The sequence below is a fragment of the Carettochelys insculpta genome, chromosome 4 (assembly GCF_033958435.1).
Source record: "Carettochelys insculpta isolate YL-2023 chromosome 4, ASM3395843v1, whole genome shotgun sequence".
In the NCBI taxonomy this organism is placed as follows: Eukaryota; Metazoa; Chordata; order Testudines; family Carettochelyidae; genus Carettochelys; species Carettochelys insculpta.
Window position 1 is genome coordinate 29,172,949 of NC_134140.1, and position 17,052 is coordinate 29,190,000.

General features: G+C 44.5%; 1 protein-coding gene across 7 annotated transcripts in view; it reads left to right on the forward strand.

Annotated features, from left to right (window-relative positions):
- The window catches only part of CPEB2 (cytoplasmic polyadenylation element binding protein 2), a 104,010-nt gene that overhangs the window by 84,316 nt on the left and 2,642 nt on the right, over nt 1-17,052 (forward strand). For all 7 annotated transcript variants that reach the window (XM_074992503.1, XM_074992502.1, XM_074992508.1 and 4 more), the window contains one exon: nt 15,745-17,052. This exon is cut by the window's right edge and continues 2,642 nt beyond it. In XM_074992503.1, the coding sequence (XP_074848604.1) occupies nt 15,745-15,972 (228 nt within the window). In that variant the 3' untranslated portion in view covers nt 15,973-17,052. The remainder of the gene's footprint in view (nt 1-15,744) is intronic.

Sequence of the window (17,052 nt, forward strand, 5' to 3'; positions counted from 1 at the left end):
CCAATTGAAATTTCCCTCAGGCCCTAAACAGACCTTTTGAGGACATGGTCGAGGATGGTATGCCAGTCAGCCTTCAGGATTCAGATCATGCCCTCTTCGCTTCCAGACTATCCCCTTTCTACTGAGCTTGGTCCCATGTTACATTGGACCAGTGGGTATTCCTCATGGTAGAAAGGGGATATTCACTCAAGTTTTCTTCACCTTTCCATCACCCCCAGTCCTTGTTCCCTCTTCAGGGACCCCCTCTCACAAGCAACTCCTTATCTAGGAGCTGTAGTCCCCACTGCAGGGGAAGAAAGAAGGTTCCTCTGGAATACAGGGGCAAGGGATTATATTCCTGATATTTCCTAATGCTGGAATCCAAGGAGGGCCTCAGACCCATTCTGGACCTCAGCAACCTCAATAAATTTCTAAAGATGCTCAGATTCCATGTGATATTCCTGGCCTCCACCATTCCTGCTCTGGATCCAGCAGACTAGTATGCCATCTTCGACTTAAAGGATGCATAATTCCTCATATCAATAGTGCCAGTCCATAGGAAGTATGTCCAATTCATGGTAAACAACACTTATGACCTATTTATGGTTCTCTCATTTGGCCTCTTGTTAGTGCCTCAGGTTTTTACAAAATGTGTGGTGGTGGTGGCTGCATTCTTCTGGGGGGAAAAAAACATTCGAGTATTCCCTTACCTGGATGATTGACTCAGCAAGGTCCATTTAAGCCAACAAGTATGTAGCATTTCTGGTAGCCATCACCTCAGCTAAGAGAGTCTTAGAGTTGAGAGATCTTACTTCAGAACCACCATATACTGCTTTCTTTGAGGACAAAGTACATCTTAAACCACATCTTGCTTTTCTTCTTCAAGTGATTGCTTATGTCCATTCCAAGTTGGGCGTGCACTGTGCATGCTCAGTCACCAGAAGCTTTTTGCTCTAACCAGTAGCCATAGGGTCGGTGCGGCGCCTCTGGAGCGGCACTGATATGGCGACCAATATATGCACCACCTGACCCTCCCCACCCCACACTCAGTTCCTTCTCGCCGCGCTGCTGGTCATTGGAGCTGTTGCTTTCTCTGCTCAATTCTTTAGCTAGTAGCCTATTACAGCGTAAATAGTTCTTGAAGTATAAGTGGTTTTAGTACTTGATAGTAAGTGTTTTAACTTAGTCAAGGCAGGGCTTTCCATCCTGGTGCTGGAGAATGTCTGGCTCCCCAGGCTTTAAGACTTGTTCACACTGTGGCAAACGTATGCCCAAAAGTGACCCTCATTCAGCCTGTTTGATTTGCTTGGGGGAAGGACACTTGTGTGATCACTGTCCAATTTGTAAGCCCAGAATTTTGAAAGATAGGGCCCAATGCCTTAAAGTCCTCTTAGGCTACGTCTACACGTGCACCCAACTTCAAAATAGCTTATTTCGATGTTGCGACATCGAAATAGGCTATTTCGATGAATAACGTCTACACGTCCTCCAGGGCTGGCAACGTCGATGTTCAACTTCGACGTTGCTCAGCCCAACATCGAAATAGGCACAGCGAGGGAACGTCTACACGGCAAAGTAGCACACATCGAAATAAGGGAGCCAGGCACAGCTGCAGACAGGGCCACGGGGCGGACTCAACAGCAAGTCGCTCCCTTAAAGGGCCCCTCCCAGACACACTTTCATTAAACAGTGCAAGATACACAGAGCCAACAACTAGTTGCAGACCCTGTATATGCAGCACGGACCCCCAGCTGCAGCAGCAGCAGCCAGAAGCCCTGGGCTAAGGGCTGCTGCCCACGGTGACCACAGAGCCCCGCAAGGGCTGGAGAGAGAGTATCTCTCAACCCCCCAGCTGATGGCCGCCATGGAGGACCCCGCTATTTCGATGTTGCGGGACGCGGATCGTCTACACGTCCCTACTTCAATGTTGAACGTCGAAGTAGGGCGCTATTCCCATCCGCTCATGGGGTTAGCGACTTCGACGTCTCGCCGCCTAACGTCGATTTCAACTTCGAAATAGCGCCCAACACGTGTAGACGTGACGGGCGCTATTTCGAAGTTGGTGCCGCTACTTCGAAGTAGCGTGCACGTGTAGACGCAGCCTTAATGGCCTTCTAGGGTCTCCAGCAGGAGCAGAGTGTGGAGCCTCCTCAGTGCAAAGTGCACTGGTGTAGTCAACCACAGTGTCTCTTAAGGACTCCTAACACCAAGAGCAGGTGCATACACTGTCACTTTTTCGGCACCCTAGGACTCGATCTCTCTGGTGCCGATAAAGAGGCAGTGGCACGGGAGGCATCGCTTGCCGAAGTCGAAGTGGCACAGCCTCAAGTCCAAGGCTCCGGCGTGCACTGCCAAAAGGCAGGAGGCACGTCCGTTGAAGCCAGTATGGAGTGGGAGCCCACAGGCACTGGACTTGCCCTCAATACCCGAGGTGTTTTGAGTGACACAAGGACTTCTGCGGATGACATTGCCAGGTTCTTCTCCATCTGTGGAGGGCAGGCACCGTAGCACTGAAATGGAGTGATTGGGGCCCATAGACATGACACTGGCGCAAACCCCTGTCCTCATGTCAGCGCCGGCATATTTCAGTCTACCCTTATCACAGGGGGTTTCTCAGGTTTGTGGCAGATGGGAACAATTATCAGTTCACAGTCCTGCCTTTCAGTCTGTCTGCAGCCCCAAGGATCTTCACCAAATGCATGGTGGTAGTAGCAGTGCACCTACACATTTGCTAGGTCACATGACAGCATGCAGCTTCATGGTACAGCATGCCAGGTTAAGGATGTGCTCTCTACCGCTGTGGCTGTCATTGGTGTATCGCCTTGTAAAAGACAGTTTAGACTTGGTGGTTATGGTGTAGACATGGACTTGGTCAACCCTGCACTGGTGGTTGGAGGAGGGCGTCATCCTTACAGGAGTCCCCCTTGCCCTTCAGCAGCCCTCACTTTCCCTAGTAACAGATGCTATGGACTAGGGGTGGGGAGCACACTTGGTTCAGATACGAACGCTCTTTGGAGTGTGTCAGACCTTTGGCTCCACATAAATGTGAGAGCGCTTAGGGCCATCAGACAAGCATGTGTGACTTTCAAGGCCAATCTGACGGGACATTGTGTGTCAGTCAGTATGGACAACGCAACAGCAATGTCCTATATCAACAAACGGGGGTGCCATGAGGCCATGGTGATCTGGGACTTGTGCATACAGAACATCATCATGCTGCAGGCCCTTTACCTGCTAGGTGTGCACAATTCACTGGCAGACCAACTCAGCGGGTCCTTTACGGGTTGTGAGTGGTTGCTGCACCCAGAGGCCATTCGTTCTGTTTTCCAGAAGTGGGGGTATTCCCAGGGGGACCTGTTTGCCTCCCACCTCACTACAAAATGTGGAATGTTTTGCTCCTAACACAATCAGAGTCTGGGGTCCTGGGCAGACGCCTTCAGTGTCCCCTACTTGGGCAGGTTGATGTATGCATTCCCTCCAATTCCACTAGTTCACAGGGTCCTCCTCAGGATTTGCTCAGAAGGAGCATTGATCATCTTGGTGGCATCACTGTGGACCCATCAGCACTGGTACTTGACCAATGGATTCAAACTACAGCATAGCACTTTTAAATTAAATCTTAGGAAAAACTTTGTCTTTATGGATGGTAGGGCAAGGGAATAGATGGCCTAGAAAGGTTGTGGAAGCTACTTAGCCTGGAGATTTTCAAGAGAGACTGGATAGGGATAGGATAGGATCGGTCTTGGATGGCTTAGCCACAACAAATGTTGTAGCTTGACAGAGGATTACAGTAGATGACCCCTGTGGTCCCTTTTACTCCTAGAGGTCGGACTAGCACTGTGAAGTGATATGAGATCATTTAAACAATGGCAATGAAATACTTGAAGGAAACAAATGAAAATCTAAGGTAAAATTTGATATGGGCATTTCCTACAGTCTCCTAACAGGTGAGGGTAGAGAATATTTAGTTCTTCTTCAAGGGTCCCCGTGGGTGCTCTACCTTTTGGTGCATCAGCTCTGCTGTGCCCACTGGCTGAAGATTTGTGTGTAGCAGTATGCCTCCCACCCCAGCTGCCTGCGCACGCAGGGCACAGGCACAAGACACCTGTGGCACTTACTGCGCATGCGTGGGCAGTCGGCTCCTCGGTTCTTCTCCAGTTGCCACTGGCTTTGGTTAGAAGCAGTCCCTCCCTCAGTCACCTGGAAAAAAAAATCAAAATCAAAACAACTTACCTTTTAATGACAACTAAATACAACACGACAAGAAGCCAATGAGGGAAAGCCACGGACACGGCTTTTCCCAAGCAGCTCAAGCTGCTGTCAGCAGCTCTGCTTCATAGCGCAGCCAGCCTCATCAATTTCACTCAAGTTCAGCTCATTGGGTTTTTAAAAAAAGTGCTCCACTTGTGGCTTGTCACTTTCAGTTTCTGATGGCCACTGTCTCTGCATATGGTGTCTGGGTCACCACCACAACACAGAAGGCACACCACACTGTAGGAAATTAACAGAACAGTCCAAGAGAGCTAAACAACAGCAGCTCCATATCTGGCAGATGGAGCAGGCTTTCACACCTATGGTCCACAAAGACTCCCCCCCCAGGCATAGCCCACAGTGGTTTGATTGTGACAAGCCCTAATGACAGGGGGAAATCCTCTGGAACTAAGAAGAGGTCTCTCACTTCCTTGGGGTCTGTCTCCCTGGTGGTGAATTGACCAGCTCCAAGCAGTGCACTACTGCCTTCTCTGCTTTTAAGGGGGCAGCCTTGAGTGCTTTGCCAATAAGGCTGCAAAATGAGACAGCTCACCCCTTCTCACACAAGACAGTGTGGCTCTTTTGATACAGCCACCATCCTGGCATTGCAGAACAAGCAGTCAAAAAGCGAACACTGGCTTCTGCAAACAGTACAGCAGTGCCAGCAGCTGCTAATGGTGACAGGTCGGCACCAGCAAAGCATGCAAACGTGCTTACCTTGGCTACAGCTGCTTCTCAGTACCAGCAACACGGGGGCCCCCATACTGACGCCCCCTTTGCCATTTATTTTACAATTTACCACCACCGGGGAGCTCTCTGTTACTTTGGTACCAGGCACCCCCCTGCTTAGTGAAAGCTTTTTACATAGCTGAAGGCTTTCACATTCATTCACTCCAGCTTCTGATTCAGCAAGTTCCTCTGACTCGGTGACATTTCTCCTAAGAGAACAGCGGGGAAATCTTCATCCAAGCCAGTACAATTTCAATGGTGGCAACAGTAGTGGATGCCCCACCCATACCACCCAGCTGGCATTTCTGGGATCCGTGGACAGTTTTTCAACACCTGCCCTTTCCCCAGCTATTACCTCAACCTGTACCAGTGAACAGACCCCAGCCCGCTAGTATCCATCCAGTCACCAGAAAGGTCAGAGATTTCGGAGGTCAAGGCCTGTGGGATGTACACTAGGGGAGACGATCAATCAGATTTTCTGCTCCCATCACCGTTTTCTCCATCATTGTCCTCCACAGCTTCTATGATGCAACCACCCACCTCCCTGATTTACTCCAGGACCTTTCAAGACCTCTTCAGGAGGGTCTCGGACAGGTTTGAGATATCTCTCTTGACCCAAAGGGATGCACATCAAGCTAACTAATCTCTTACACTCATCCACCTAGAACAGAGTGGCAATACCAATTAACGAAGCCCTTCTGGATTCAGCCAGGCTTCTCTGGACCACTCCAGCTTCCATTCCACCCACATTGAAGAGGCTGGATCGAAAGTACTATATGGCCTCAATGGGAGCTGAATTCCTCTTCTCTCACCCACCCTGTAACTCATTGATGATAGAGGCCATGAATCAGAGAGGTAGACCAGCAGAATACCAGCTTCACCCCCCCCAGAAGACAATGGAAAAGCTGGATGTGATGGGGGGGGGGAAAGTTGTACTCATCAGCCAGCCTACAGTTTTGTGTTGCCAGTTATGTGGCACTACTTGCACAAGATACATACCACACCTTTATTGAAACAATTCCAGGTAACGAAAGAGGTCAGTACAAAGCCCTCATGGGAGAGGGCTTGCTCATTTCAAGGACAGCTTTTCAAACAGTGCTGGATGCAACAGACACCACCACTAGGTGCGTAATGTCAGCAGTGGTCGTCATGAGGCAGGTATCCTGGCGACAACTGTCTCTGGTTTTCCTAGAGTGTCCAAACTACTGTCAGGGATCATCCCTTCAAAATGTCTTGACTATTCGTCGAAAACACTAACGAGATGCTTCACTTCCTCAGAGATTCATAGGTCAGCTTTTGTGCCCTAGGCATCCAAACGGTTTCTGCAAAATAAGGAAAGAAGACAATTTAGTTACAAGTACAAGCCCGTCTCCATTCAGCAACAGATACTATGAAAACAAAAGACGTCAGAAACAACTGAGGAGTGGAGAAACCACAGACCAGTCTCTGACCCAACAGTCTCCAGCCTGTCAGTTGTGTTTGAAGATTTGGTCAAGAGTCGGACAGCACCATAGTTTGTGGGCCCCAGGCCAAGCCACACACTACCTTTGGCTCAAGGCTTAGCAGCATTCTCTTCTGCATGGGCAGCCATCACCACCTACAGGTGGGTTTTAGAAATTATACTCGCCAGTTATGTCATCCCATTCATCTCCAAACCCCAATCCCCATCCCTATCCATTTTCAGGGACTCCTCTCACGAGTTTGTGCTCATGCAAGAGGCACATCGTGTTCTACTGCTGTAGGCTGTAGAAGAGGTACCCACTGAGCACAGGGGAACAGGCTTCTGCTCATGCTACTTCCTCACACAGCAGAAGACAGGGTTTGGAGACCCATATTAGAGCTCAGAAATCTAGCCCAGTATGTACTTTGTCAAAGATTCAACATGGCAGCATTAGCCATAATCATCCCTGCACTACAGAAGTGGTATTGGTTGTCTCCCCTCAACCTACAGGATGTTCATTTTCATTTTGCCATTCACCCATTGCACAGACAGTTCCTCAGATAGCAAAACAATACTTCCAATAGAGGATGCTGCCCTTTGGCCTATGCACAGCAACAAGGGTCTTCTCAAACATCCTAACAGTGATCATCGCATATCTAAGAATAAAAGGAGTAACCATCTTTCCCTACCTAGATGACTGCCTAATAAGGAGTCGCTCTTTAGCTCAGAGCCAACAGCTTTCATCAGAACTCTGTTCTCTGAGATGGGTCTATGTATAAGCTTGCCAACGTGCACCCTGACACCAGCTCGCACACTTGAGTTCCTAGGAGCACTTTTGGATTACCAGAGAGCCATAGTCTTGCTGCCTCTACACAAACTACAGGCAATCTGAGACCTTGTCATTGTACTGCAGGTCAGTCCCACCATATCTGTCAGGCAATGTCTTTGTCTCATTGGCCACATGGCAGCAGCAATCTCGGTTATGTCCCTTGTACACCTCTAAATGAGACCAATGCAGGCCTGGTTCAGAGCAATTTTCAGGCCCCATATCCATACACTGAACAAAACATTCAGCCTCCCAGCTGAAGTCTCTTTTTCAGCTAGTAGGTGCAACCACACAATGTATGCAAAGCGGTTCCCTTCCAGAGACCTTCTCCAACTAGCATGATTACAATGGATGCTTCCCTACTAGGTTGGGGTGCCCACTTACGGGGCCAAGTGGTTCAGGGCACATGGTCAACAGATGAATGGTTTGAGCACATCAACCTCCTAGAGCTGAGAGCAGTTCAGTATGCCTTCATGCACTTCTCCACGCAAATCTCCAACAACATAGTCTGCTTAATGACAGACAATACAGTAGCAATGCACTACATCTACAAACAGGGTGGATTATGCTCGAGACAACTCTGCGAAGAAGCAGTGCAACTATGGGAGTGGGGTATCCCTTGAAAAAATCCACCTGATGACAGCCTACATACCGGGCAGGAACAATCTACTTGTGGACGACCTCAGCCACAATTTCCCTCTCTGTCACAAGTGCCAAGTCAACAGATCCACCATCTGCCACATCTTCTACAAATGGGGGGTTCCCAACCATGGATCTGTTTTTGCTACAACTGCCAATGCATGCTGCTCCCACTATTGCTCCAGGCATGGATTAGGCTGCGGTTCACTGGGAGATGCATTCAACATTACATGAAACGCACCTTTAGGATGTGCATTTCCTCCAGTTCCTCTCATTCAGAGGGTTATGGTCAAGATAAAGTGGGACAGGGCTCAGATCATATTACTAGCAGCCCCATGGCTCAGACAGATTTGATTCACCAAACTTCTACAGTTGTCCAGACATCACTCATATCATCTTCCTCCCATCTCCTCACTCTTAATTCAGCAGAATAGGTCTGTTTGCCACCCAGCCATCAACTGCCTTCACCTCCATGCATGGTTCTTGGTTGGCTGACAGATTCAGAGCTGCATTGTCCACCTTAGGTCTGAACAGTCCTTGAAAACAGCAGGCGACCTTCAACGAGGAAGACCTGCTTACATAAATGGCAATGCTTATAGTTTGGTGCCTCTCCCAACCATGTGATCCCATGCATGTGGGGATCCCACACCTACTTCACCTTCAGCAAACAAATCTATTGATCGGCACAATTAAGCTCCTTCTGGTAGACACATCGGCTTTCCACCCACCTGACCAAGGCCACTCGGTCTTCACCCACCCATCTGTCAAAGTGTTCCTTAAGGGCCTCCTCAACACCTTCTCGCCAGTCAATGAGATGTCTGCATGAGACCTCAATTTGGTCCTCAAAGTCCTACCTAGCAAACCCTCTGAGCCCATAGCCACCCGCTCTTTGCTGCGCTTATCCATAAAATTAGCTTTCCTTGTGGCAATCATCTCAGCACAAAGGGTAGGGGAGATCAGTGCTGCTGTTGGAACCACCATATATACAACCTTTGACAAGGACAGAGTGGTCCTCTGCACCTACCCTAAATTCCTCCCTGAAGTACTTAACTCTTTCCACTACAGTGAACCAGTGTACTTACCCATCTTCTTCCTTAAACCGTATACTGATGATAGATACAGAGGTGTGCATACCCTCAACATCTGCCGGGCCTTGACCTACTTGCAGAGAATGCAGCCATTCTAGAAGACAACCCAACTCTTCGTTTTCTCAGATAAAGGTCCCATGGTATGCCTGTCTCCAAACAGAGGCTGTCAAATGGAACCCTGGCTGTATAAGACTCACCTACAATAAGTTTAACAAAGAACATCTGGCAGGCATTTGTTCCCATTCCACATGTGCAATGGCAGACCTCTACAGCCTTCTTCCTAGGTGTGCCTACTGAGGACATTCACAAAGCAGCTACGTGGGCATCTGCTCACACATTCACTCAGCCTTATGCTATACAAACCTATGCTAATTCACAGACTGCATGCAGCTGATCTGCTTTGTTATCAGCTGATGCAGAGCATCCGAAGGATCCACCTCCAAACGATGACGCTGCTTTGTGGTTACCTAAAGATGGTGCACCCATGGGGACCCTCAGAGAAGGAGTGGTTACTCACCCTGTGCAATAACTAGAATTCTTTGAGATGATGTCCCTGTGGGTGCTCCACCACCCATCCTCCTCCCCTCTGTTTTGGATTCCTTCTTTGGCTTCTGGATCAAAGAAGAACTGAGGAGCCAGCTGCCTGCATGTGCACATTAAGTGCTCCAGTTGTCACCAACCTGTGTCCCGGGCAACCATGGGTAGAAGGGGGACAATACTGCTACACACAAATCTTTGGCCAGTGGGCACTTCAGTGCTGATGCACCTAAAGGTAGGGCACCCATAGGGACATCATCTTGCACACGGTGAGTAACCTCTCCTGTTCAGAACCACTGTATAGATATGGTGTATGCCCACAAGATTTCAGTTGCCAAACATCATTTGACTCTAACTACAGTTAATCATGACTCAACAAAAAGGTTTCTAAATTGAGAACATGAGGGCGATTTTGGGGAAGCTTGTTACTAAACAACAAATAACTTGTTTGGCTTTTTTACCTCCCAGCTATTTTCTTTTTGAATTTCATCTGATTGCCCTTAATTATTCTCTGAGTTAGTATCTGATATATAGTCTTCTGGTTTTTCATTAATGTTGACTTCTTCCATTTTCTGAAAACCTATCTATGATTTATGGAGTCTTTTGAAACTTGCCATTTAGGTGTATTGATTTATTTCCTGGCTTCCTGCTTTCCTTTTAGTTTAAAACTGCATGTTTTTTAGTCTTTAAACAATTATAACTTCTGTAGCTTTGAATTTAGGGTCTTTTTGAAGTCCCTTTTTTCAGTTTTTGGTAACATTTCTTGCCACAGTTGTTAGGTTGCATTTAATTTTATTGTACTTACTCTTGGTTAGTATTTCAACTGTAGATGTTTCTTGAACCAATTCCTGTGTGTTACTTTTAGGACTAAGTTGGGATTAGCTTCTATGGTTTACTCAGTAACCTTAGCAGTTCCACAGAACAGTTGTGTAAGGTGTCGATAAAAATCTTGTCAGACTTCTCAGTGGGATATGTTTGTACAAACGTAATTGAAGTCTTGATTTTATATAATTTTATTCAACTTTGTTGTGTCTTTGATGTCAAATGTTCTGAACTCCATTTCCTTCTGATCTGTAGTAGTACAAACTTGCTTTGTATCCTTTCAACTTGGAGTCAGTCCTCACCAATCAGAAGTTTATATTTGAATGCAATCTATGGAATATTTTAGATACGATTCTTGTCTCCTATTCCTTCAACTTAATATGCATTTTTTCTATGATTTATACCCAAGAATTACAATATCCAGGTTTAGCTGGTTTTTGGTTTGGTTTGGTTTGGTTTGGTTTTTTTTTTTATTTTGAGGTGCTTTTGTGCATTTGCCCACATTTCTTTAATATCTTACGTCAAGGTGATCGTCCATGAGCAGACACTATAATTCACATAATTGTGCTCCTCATCTTCGTATATTCTTGTATTTGAATATAAATATTTATAGTTTTTGACTGTATGCCTATTTTTATTTAACTCCTTAGTCTGACATCATGTTGATTTTAACAGAAATTAACTCTTGGATATGCCTGACCTAGTTCTGATGGTTTTTTGTTTTGATAGACATCTCTTTTGATTTTTTTTTTAAGCCTCCTCCCTTCCCTGCAGCTTTATTTTTAACAATCCACAGCATTATTTTATGTCCCCGGAGTCTGATTTCACTTTGGTTAATGGAAAGCCCATCCTTTCTGCACAGGCCAGTGATGGGCAACATAGGCTAGTGAGTGAGCCACACGAGTGGCCCTCCTTCCTCTCAATAGGCTGCAAGATTGTTGTAACCAACATGGTCTTCTAGGATAAATGCTCTTGTGTACCTAGAATTTGCTGGGTGCGCTGATTGGATCATTGCAGCAGTCTGATTGGATGCAGAGGGAGTGCTCAGTTGTGACAGTTAGTTATACACATTCAATATGCACCTCACTTTATGTGCCCTTGCTTTACATGGGTGTCACTTTAATATCTCTAGGAAAAAAGAAAAAACTACACTGGGGAAAAACCAATGGAATCTGGCAACCCTGTGCATGAGCAATGGTAAACAAAGTGTATTCCTGGGCCAGATTCGCCTACCACTGGCATATACTCTTCTTTTCCTAAAATGCTCCTCAGAACCTAATAAAATTAAAGTCTTGCTCTTTAAGTCATCTTTTCCTCCATGCATTTGATAGCCTGACGTTCTCTTTATGTAGCTGGGTCTGCATATGGAACTGGGGGCATTTCGTGAAATGCTTTAACAGTGTCTCTGGACCATGCTTCCCAGCAATCTAAATGTAGCTTACAGGTCTTCACTCTTATGCAGTCATCCTACATCATTGGTATCAATATTTATAATGACCGCAATTCAGGGATTCAGTAGAAGTCCCTCTAGATATTTCATGAGATTTTTCCACTTTTGCACTCAGTAGACACGGGAGACTAGTGTGAGGATTCCAGGGGGTACATCCACCACCTGCCCTTTCCCCGCCTATGCCTCCTCCCCCTGCTCAACCTTCAGCCGCCTCTTCCTGTGGAAGAGTTGCACAACTTCCAGGTAGTGTTGGGATGGTGGGGGTAGCGCTGATGGTGAGTATGCGGGGGAGATGACGGTGGGGTCTGCATGTGACTTCCTGTGCACACCCTTCACATCATCTCTGAGTAGACAGATAACCAGATGTTACAATTGCAATATACCGAGTTATCTATGAGATTATTTATTTGACGGGGGAGTGCTTGGCAAGATTGGGTGCACTCTCTAGTACATTGGTTTGCTATGCACTAAATGTGGTGTGATTTCCTACTACAATGCACTGAAAGTGCCATAATGCTCTTTGATGTTGCATCAAGGTGCCCCATGGAACTTGTAGTGAACCGTACCAGAGTTTGATTTGCAGTTATTTTAACTAGTGCTAATGCTCAGTAATTATACCATGCCTTGCTACATGCTGACTCAATTTGTAGATGAAGCCTTAATTTCTAAAGGTTGAATCCCCTATGACCAGAACTTTGTCTTCATTTCAAGTGTGTAATCCCATCCCAGGCAGGATCTCCTCTCTGCATGAGGAGTGATCAGCCTCCTTTATTTCAGTTGGAAGATGGATCCTAGCTAAAGGAGTGTCTTTTCCTACTGTCTAAGTTGACTCCCACTGTGAAATATGTAGAATCAGGGAAGTCCATTCTGAGATGGTTCACTATGCAATGCATTTCTAGACACAGTTTTTTCCTCTTTTTCTGTCATTCCTTATTTGTAACTCTGGCCCAAAGGTGGTTGGTCTCTCTCCAGAATATGGGCTGCCTTTATATACATATACCATACGTGCCATACATTCTTCATGTGTGCACATCTATCCAACCTTGTGCATGCATAGAGACATGGATTGGTATTCTAGCATGGTACTAAATTATATTAGGTATGACCTTTCATTAATTAGAAGGTGATTGTTTTAATGTTTCCTAATTAAGTCATTTTTAATTATGCAATATTTTCTTGTCTCAGTTTTTGAAAAGGCCAACCTCTTGTCAATAGGCATGGGGGTGAGGAAAAGGGAAGATGTAAATTGTTTAAAAGAAATATTTTGATATGCTATAAATTAATACTTTGTTTCAGTATTTTTATTGTTGCATTGAAACTATTCAAGGATTTAGGATCCTTTCAGAGTCTAAAGAGTCATTGATACACATGGGCTATGTCTATGCTTACAAAAAACTTTGAAATGTCCATGCCAATGGCCAAATCGAAGAATACTAATGAGGCTCTGAAACGAATATTCAGCGCCTCATTAGTATGCTGCCAGCCATGGCACTTCGAAAGTGCCGTGTTTTCGCTCCTGCGCGGCTCGGCTACATGGGGGTCCTTTTTGAAAGGACCCTGCCAAGATCGAAATCCCCTTATTCCTATCATTTTGAGGAGTAAAGAGACTTCAAAGTACCCTGGGCAGTTCAAAGTACCCACAGGTTAACTGCAGCTACACACAAGCCAGAACTTAGTAGTTTTACACTTTGAAGTTGCCGTGGGGGAAATTAGCTTAATGAAGTGCTGCATATGCACTGCAGCACTTCATTAGTAATTTCCCGACACCCTACATGCTCCCTTCGCAGTTGGGAGCTAGTGTAGACAAAGCCTTTGAGTTTAACTCCTGTCACTGCAAGGAGCCACTTTGCTGCAGAGTATAGCAGTTGTATTAAAAGTAGAGGTTAGTTCAGTGAGTGTACTTCCTGGCGCACGTGCGTGTGTGTGCGTGTATGTGTGTGTGTTTTTCCACAACACTTTTTATGTACTATAGACTAGCCAGGACTGATAATCATTTGTGGAGCACTTTGAAAAAGAAGACTATAGATTTAAAGTATTTGGAGATTAATTTTAAGCATTCTTGTTTCCCCTTTTAATTTGATTAGAATTTGCTGTAGGAATAGTGCATTTGTGTGCTACTTAAAATCAGCTTCATTTTCAAGGGTTTCTATTTGATTACCCACATCACTTGACTAACTTTAGCTTCAACAGAAATACTTTTGCCTACTTACCAGAACACATCCTTTTAAAGCTGAGTGCTGATGAATATTATGTATCAAAGTGGCTGCTTTTTGTCCATACTTCATCCAGGTTTCTCCTATGTTTAAGGATACATTTGAATACTTATTTATTCAAGTAAATAGTGTTTTACAATAGTGTGTAACTGGCAGGTATCCTTGCATCCTAGCTCCTGAATCGATAGGATCTTTGTCAATTATCACTAATGTGAAAGTATATTGATAAACAGTTATTTTGTAGCTATCCCTTTGTATGAATTGCTGCAACACTGTAATTTGTAAAACACAAGCGGTATATTGTCTTTATAAAGTGGGAAATGAGAGAAATGTGGAAAACCCTGCTTTTTTGTTTTTGTTTTGTAAAGATGTGGTCAATTCCTTTTGTATCTTCTTGGGAGGTTCATTTTCCTCTCTGAATACGATCTGTTACGGTTCAGTTACACAGACCTAATGCAAATTAAACATTGCTCACTTTGCCACTCTGACAGTCAGATGCATTTGGTAGTGGGGAAACTGCCTATATACAAGATAGGTGTCTCTGGTAGTCTTGAGTTGCGAGGATGGATTTTTGCACTTTCTAAAAAACTCTAGAGATACTGTCTCAGCAGTCTATTGTTTAAGGCTCACATGGCTATAGATAGAGTTAAAGGACTATATCACCCAGGCTGGTGGCAAAAAGTTTGATCCATCTTATTCCTGAAATGGCTGTTAATTTGCACACATGATGTGTGCACACAGCCATTTGTGTTCCCAAAGAAGGATGTGAGCTAGCTGGTAAGGTAGGTACAAGTGTAACTGGTTTGCACACAAGCTAGATTCTGCTTGATCAAATAATTGTGCGTGCAGAATTGTGTGCACATAGTTATGTGTACCCTGCAGTTAAACACCCACATCTGGAACCTGTGGGCTGACTTTGCTGTTTAATTGCAGTGTAGCTCTTTGGACGTGGGCTGGACCCTGTGCTCTCAAATGCTCCCTCCTCAGGAGGTCCTGGAGTCTGGGTTCCAGCCTGAGGATGAATGTCTACATGTGTGGTGTTTAACCAGTTCTGTAGCAGTAGCCATTGTAGTGGCTACTGCCATGGCAAACTATCCACATTATTCTGAAATAATAGCCAAATGTCTGATGTGTTGGACACCATTGGTCTGCACCATAGTTTAAAAAAAAAAAAAAAAAAAAAAAAAAAACAAAGCACCATAGCTCAAGTCACCTGACAAGGGCCAGCAAGTGTTGTGTAATTGCCATAGACATACCCTTCGACATCAGGTTGAGATCCCTTTTGAACAATTGATATTTTTCACAATCAGTGCTTCTGTATTAACCATTATGGACAATATAGATTAACTGGATACGCTCAAGCAGACCTTTATATGTTGAAGTGAAATAGTTGTTAGAAATATATGTGTAAAATGACTTACATTTAAAAAAAAAATCTTTTTGCTCCTAGTGAATTCTACTGGGCAATATGTGAGTGACTAAAGCTTCCATGCCCCCTTCCTCATCCTGATTTTGATGTACGCGTCTCTGTGTAAGGATGAGATTGCAATTTCCATTTGCCTCCAAAAACATTTATGTACGTCTAACACACTATGATCTGGAGATGTATTCCTGTACCAGATCACAACTGTAGCATTAATGTTTACACTTTTGTTGTGTAACCAGAACACAATTGAGACTGCTTAATCTTTTGATAGCGTTCTGATGTAGAAATACAAGACATTAACAAGAATTTGTTGTCTCCTCTCCTCTTCTCCCCCCCGCAACAGGTGGAGGTAAAGCCATATGTGTTGGATGACCAGATGTGTGATGAATGCCAGGGTGCACGATGTGGTGGAAAGTTTGCGCCTTTCTTTTGTGCCAATGTCACTTGCCTGCAGTATTACTGTGAGTTTTGCTGGGCAAACATCCACTCTCGTGCAGGACGTGAATTCCATAAGCCATTGGTAAAGGAGGGGGCTGACCGCCCACGTCAAATCCACTTCCGCTGGAACTAAGTATGGTGAACCAGCGTCCACAAAAGAAAAGAAGGGTGCATGTGGCTTACTGTGTTTGAAGATACTGACATGCAGAAGAAATAAGTGCATTCTTCTGCTTTTCACCCCAGCTATCAATACATGCATCTTTATCAGCAGCCAAAACACTACAAGCCTCTTGTTTTTCACCAAAACCCTACATCTCAGGCTTACTAATTTTTGTGATATTTTCATGTTAAAATAAAATGTTCTTTTGTATTTTCTCCAAGTTATTTTTATATGTAAAATTAAAATTAGATATGAGAATGTTTTTGCGTAGGGGCACACAGTCTGCTGCTATATATAGTGGGTGAAGCGTGCACTTATTTCTAAACATGGGTTTTTAACTTCAAGATCTGCCCCAGTAATTTACCAAAGGTAGCAAAATAGTGAAGATGGAATATGTCTGCTACAAAAAGCTTATTTTTATTGTCGTTGCTATTTTCAGTGTATACATAAACTAAAAATTAGGGTTGATTTTTTGCTCTCCATTTTGACTTGCAAGAAATAATACCTCAAGATAATCTGATTTTATTAGCTATTTTTAAACACTTTTAATCACAAGCTGTATTAGCTATGCTGCTATATAGGTGTTATGTGTAATGCCACCTATTAATACGGGATTGAAATGTTTGAGACACTGCATTACAGATAAAATGCAGGCAGCACAATATGGCCTAAACTGCCATAGTTTTAGAATGTGAAAAAACTGCATGTTTACTTACCTGTATACACCATATGCATGCACTAGAACTGTTAATTAACAAGAGGTGAGATATTGCAAATGTTCAAAAAAGCTCTGTTGAATCTAGGTAGCATGAGCAAATTACAAAATTTGTTACAAAACACAAACTTGCATGCATTATTGTGACTCAAGTAAAAAAAAAAGTCCATGTGTACAATATGCAAATTAGTTTTAGATTAGAAAGTGCAGCCATTTTGTGACCTGGTCGGTAGTGGAATTCAATTTATGCAGACTGGATGTAATATTGTAATCCCTGTGCAATTTTGTGATGTGTGGTTCTAATTAATGTGGAGTGGTGTAGTATAGATATGAGTTTG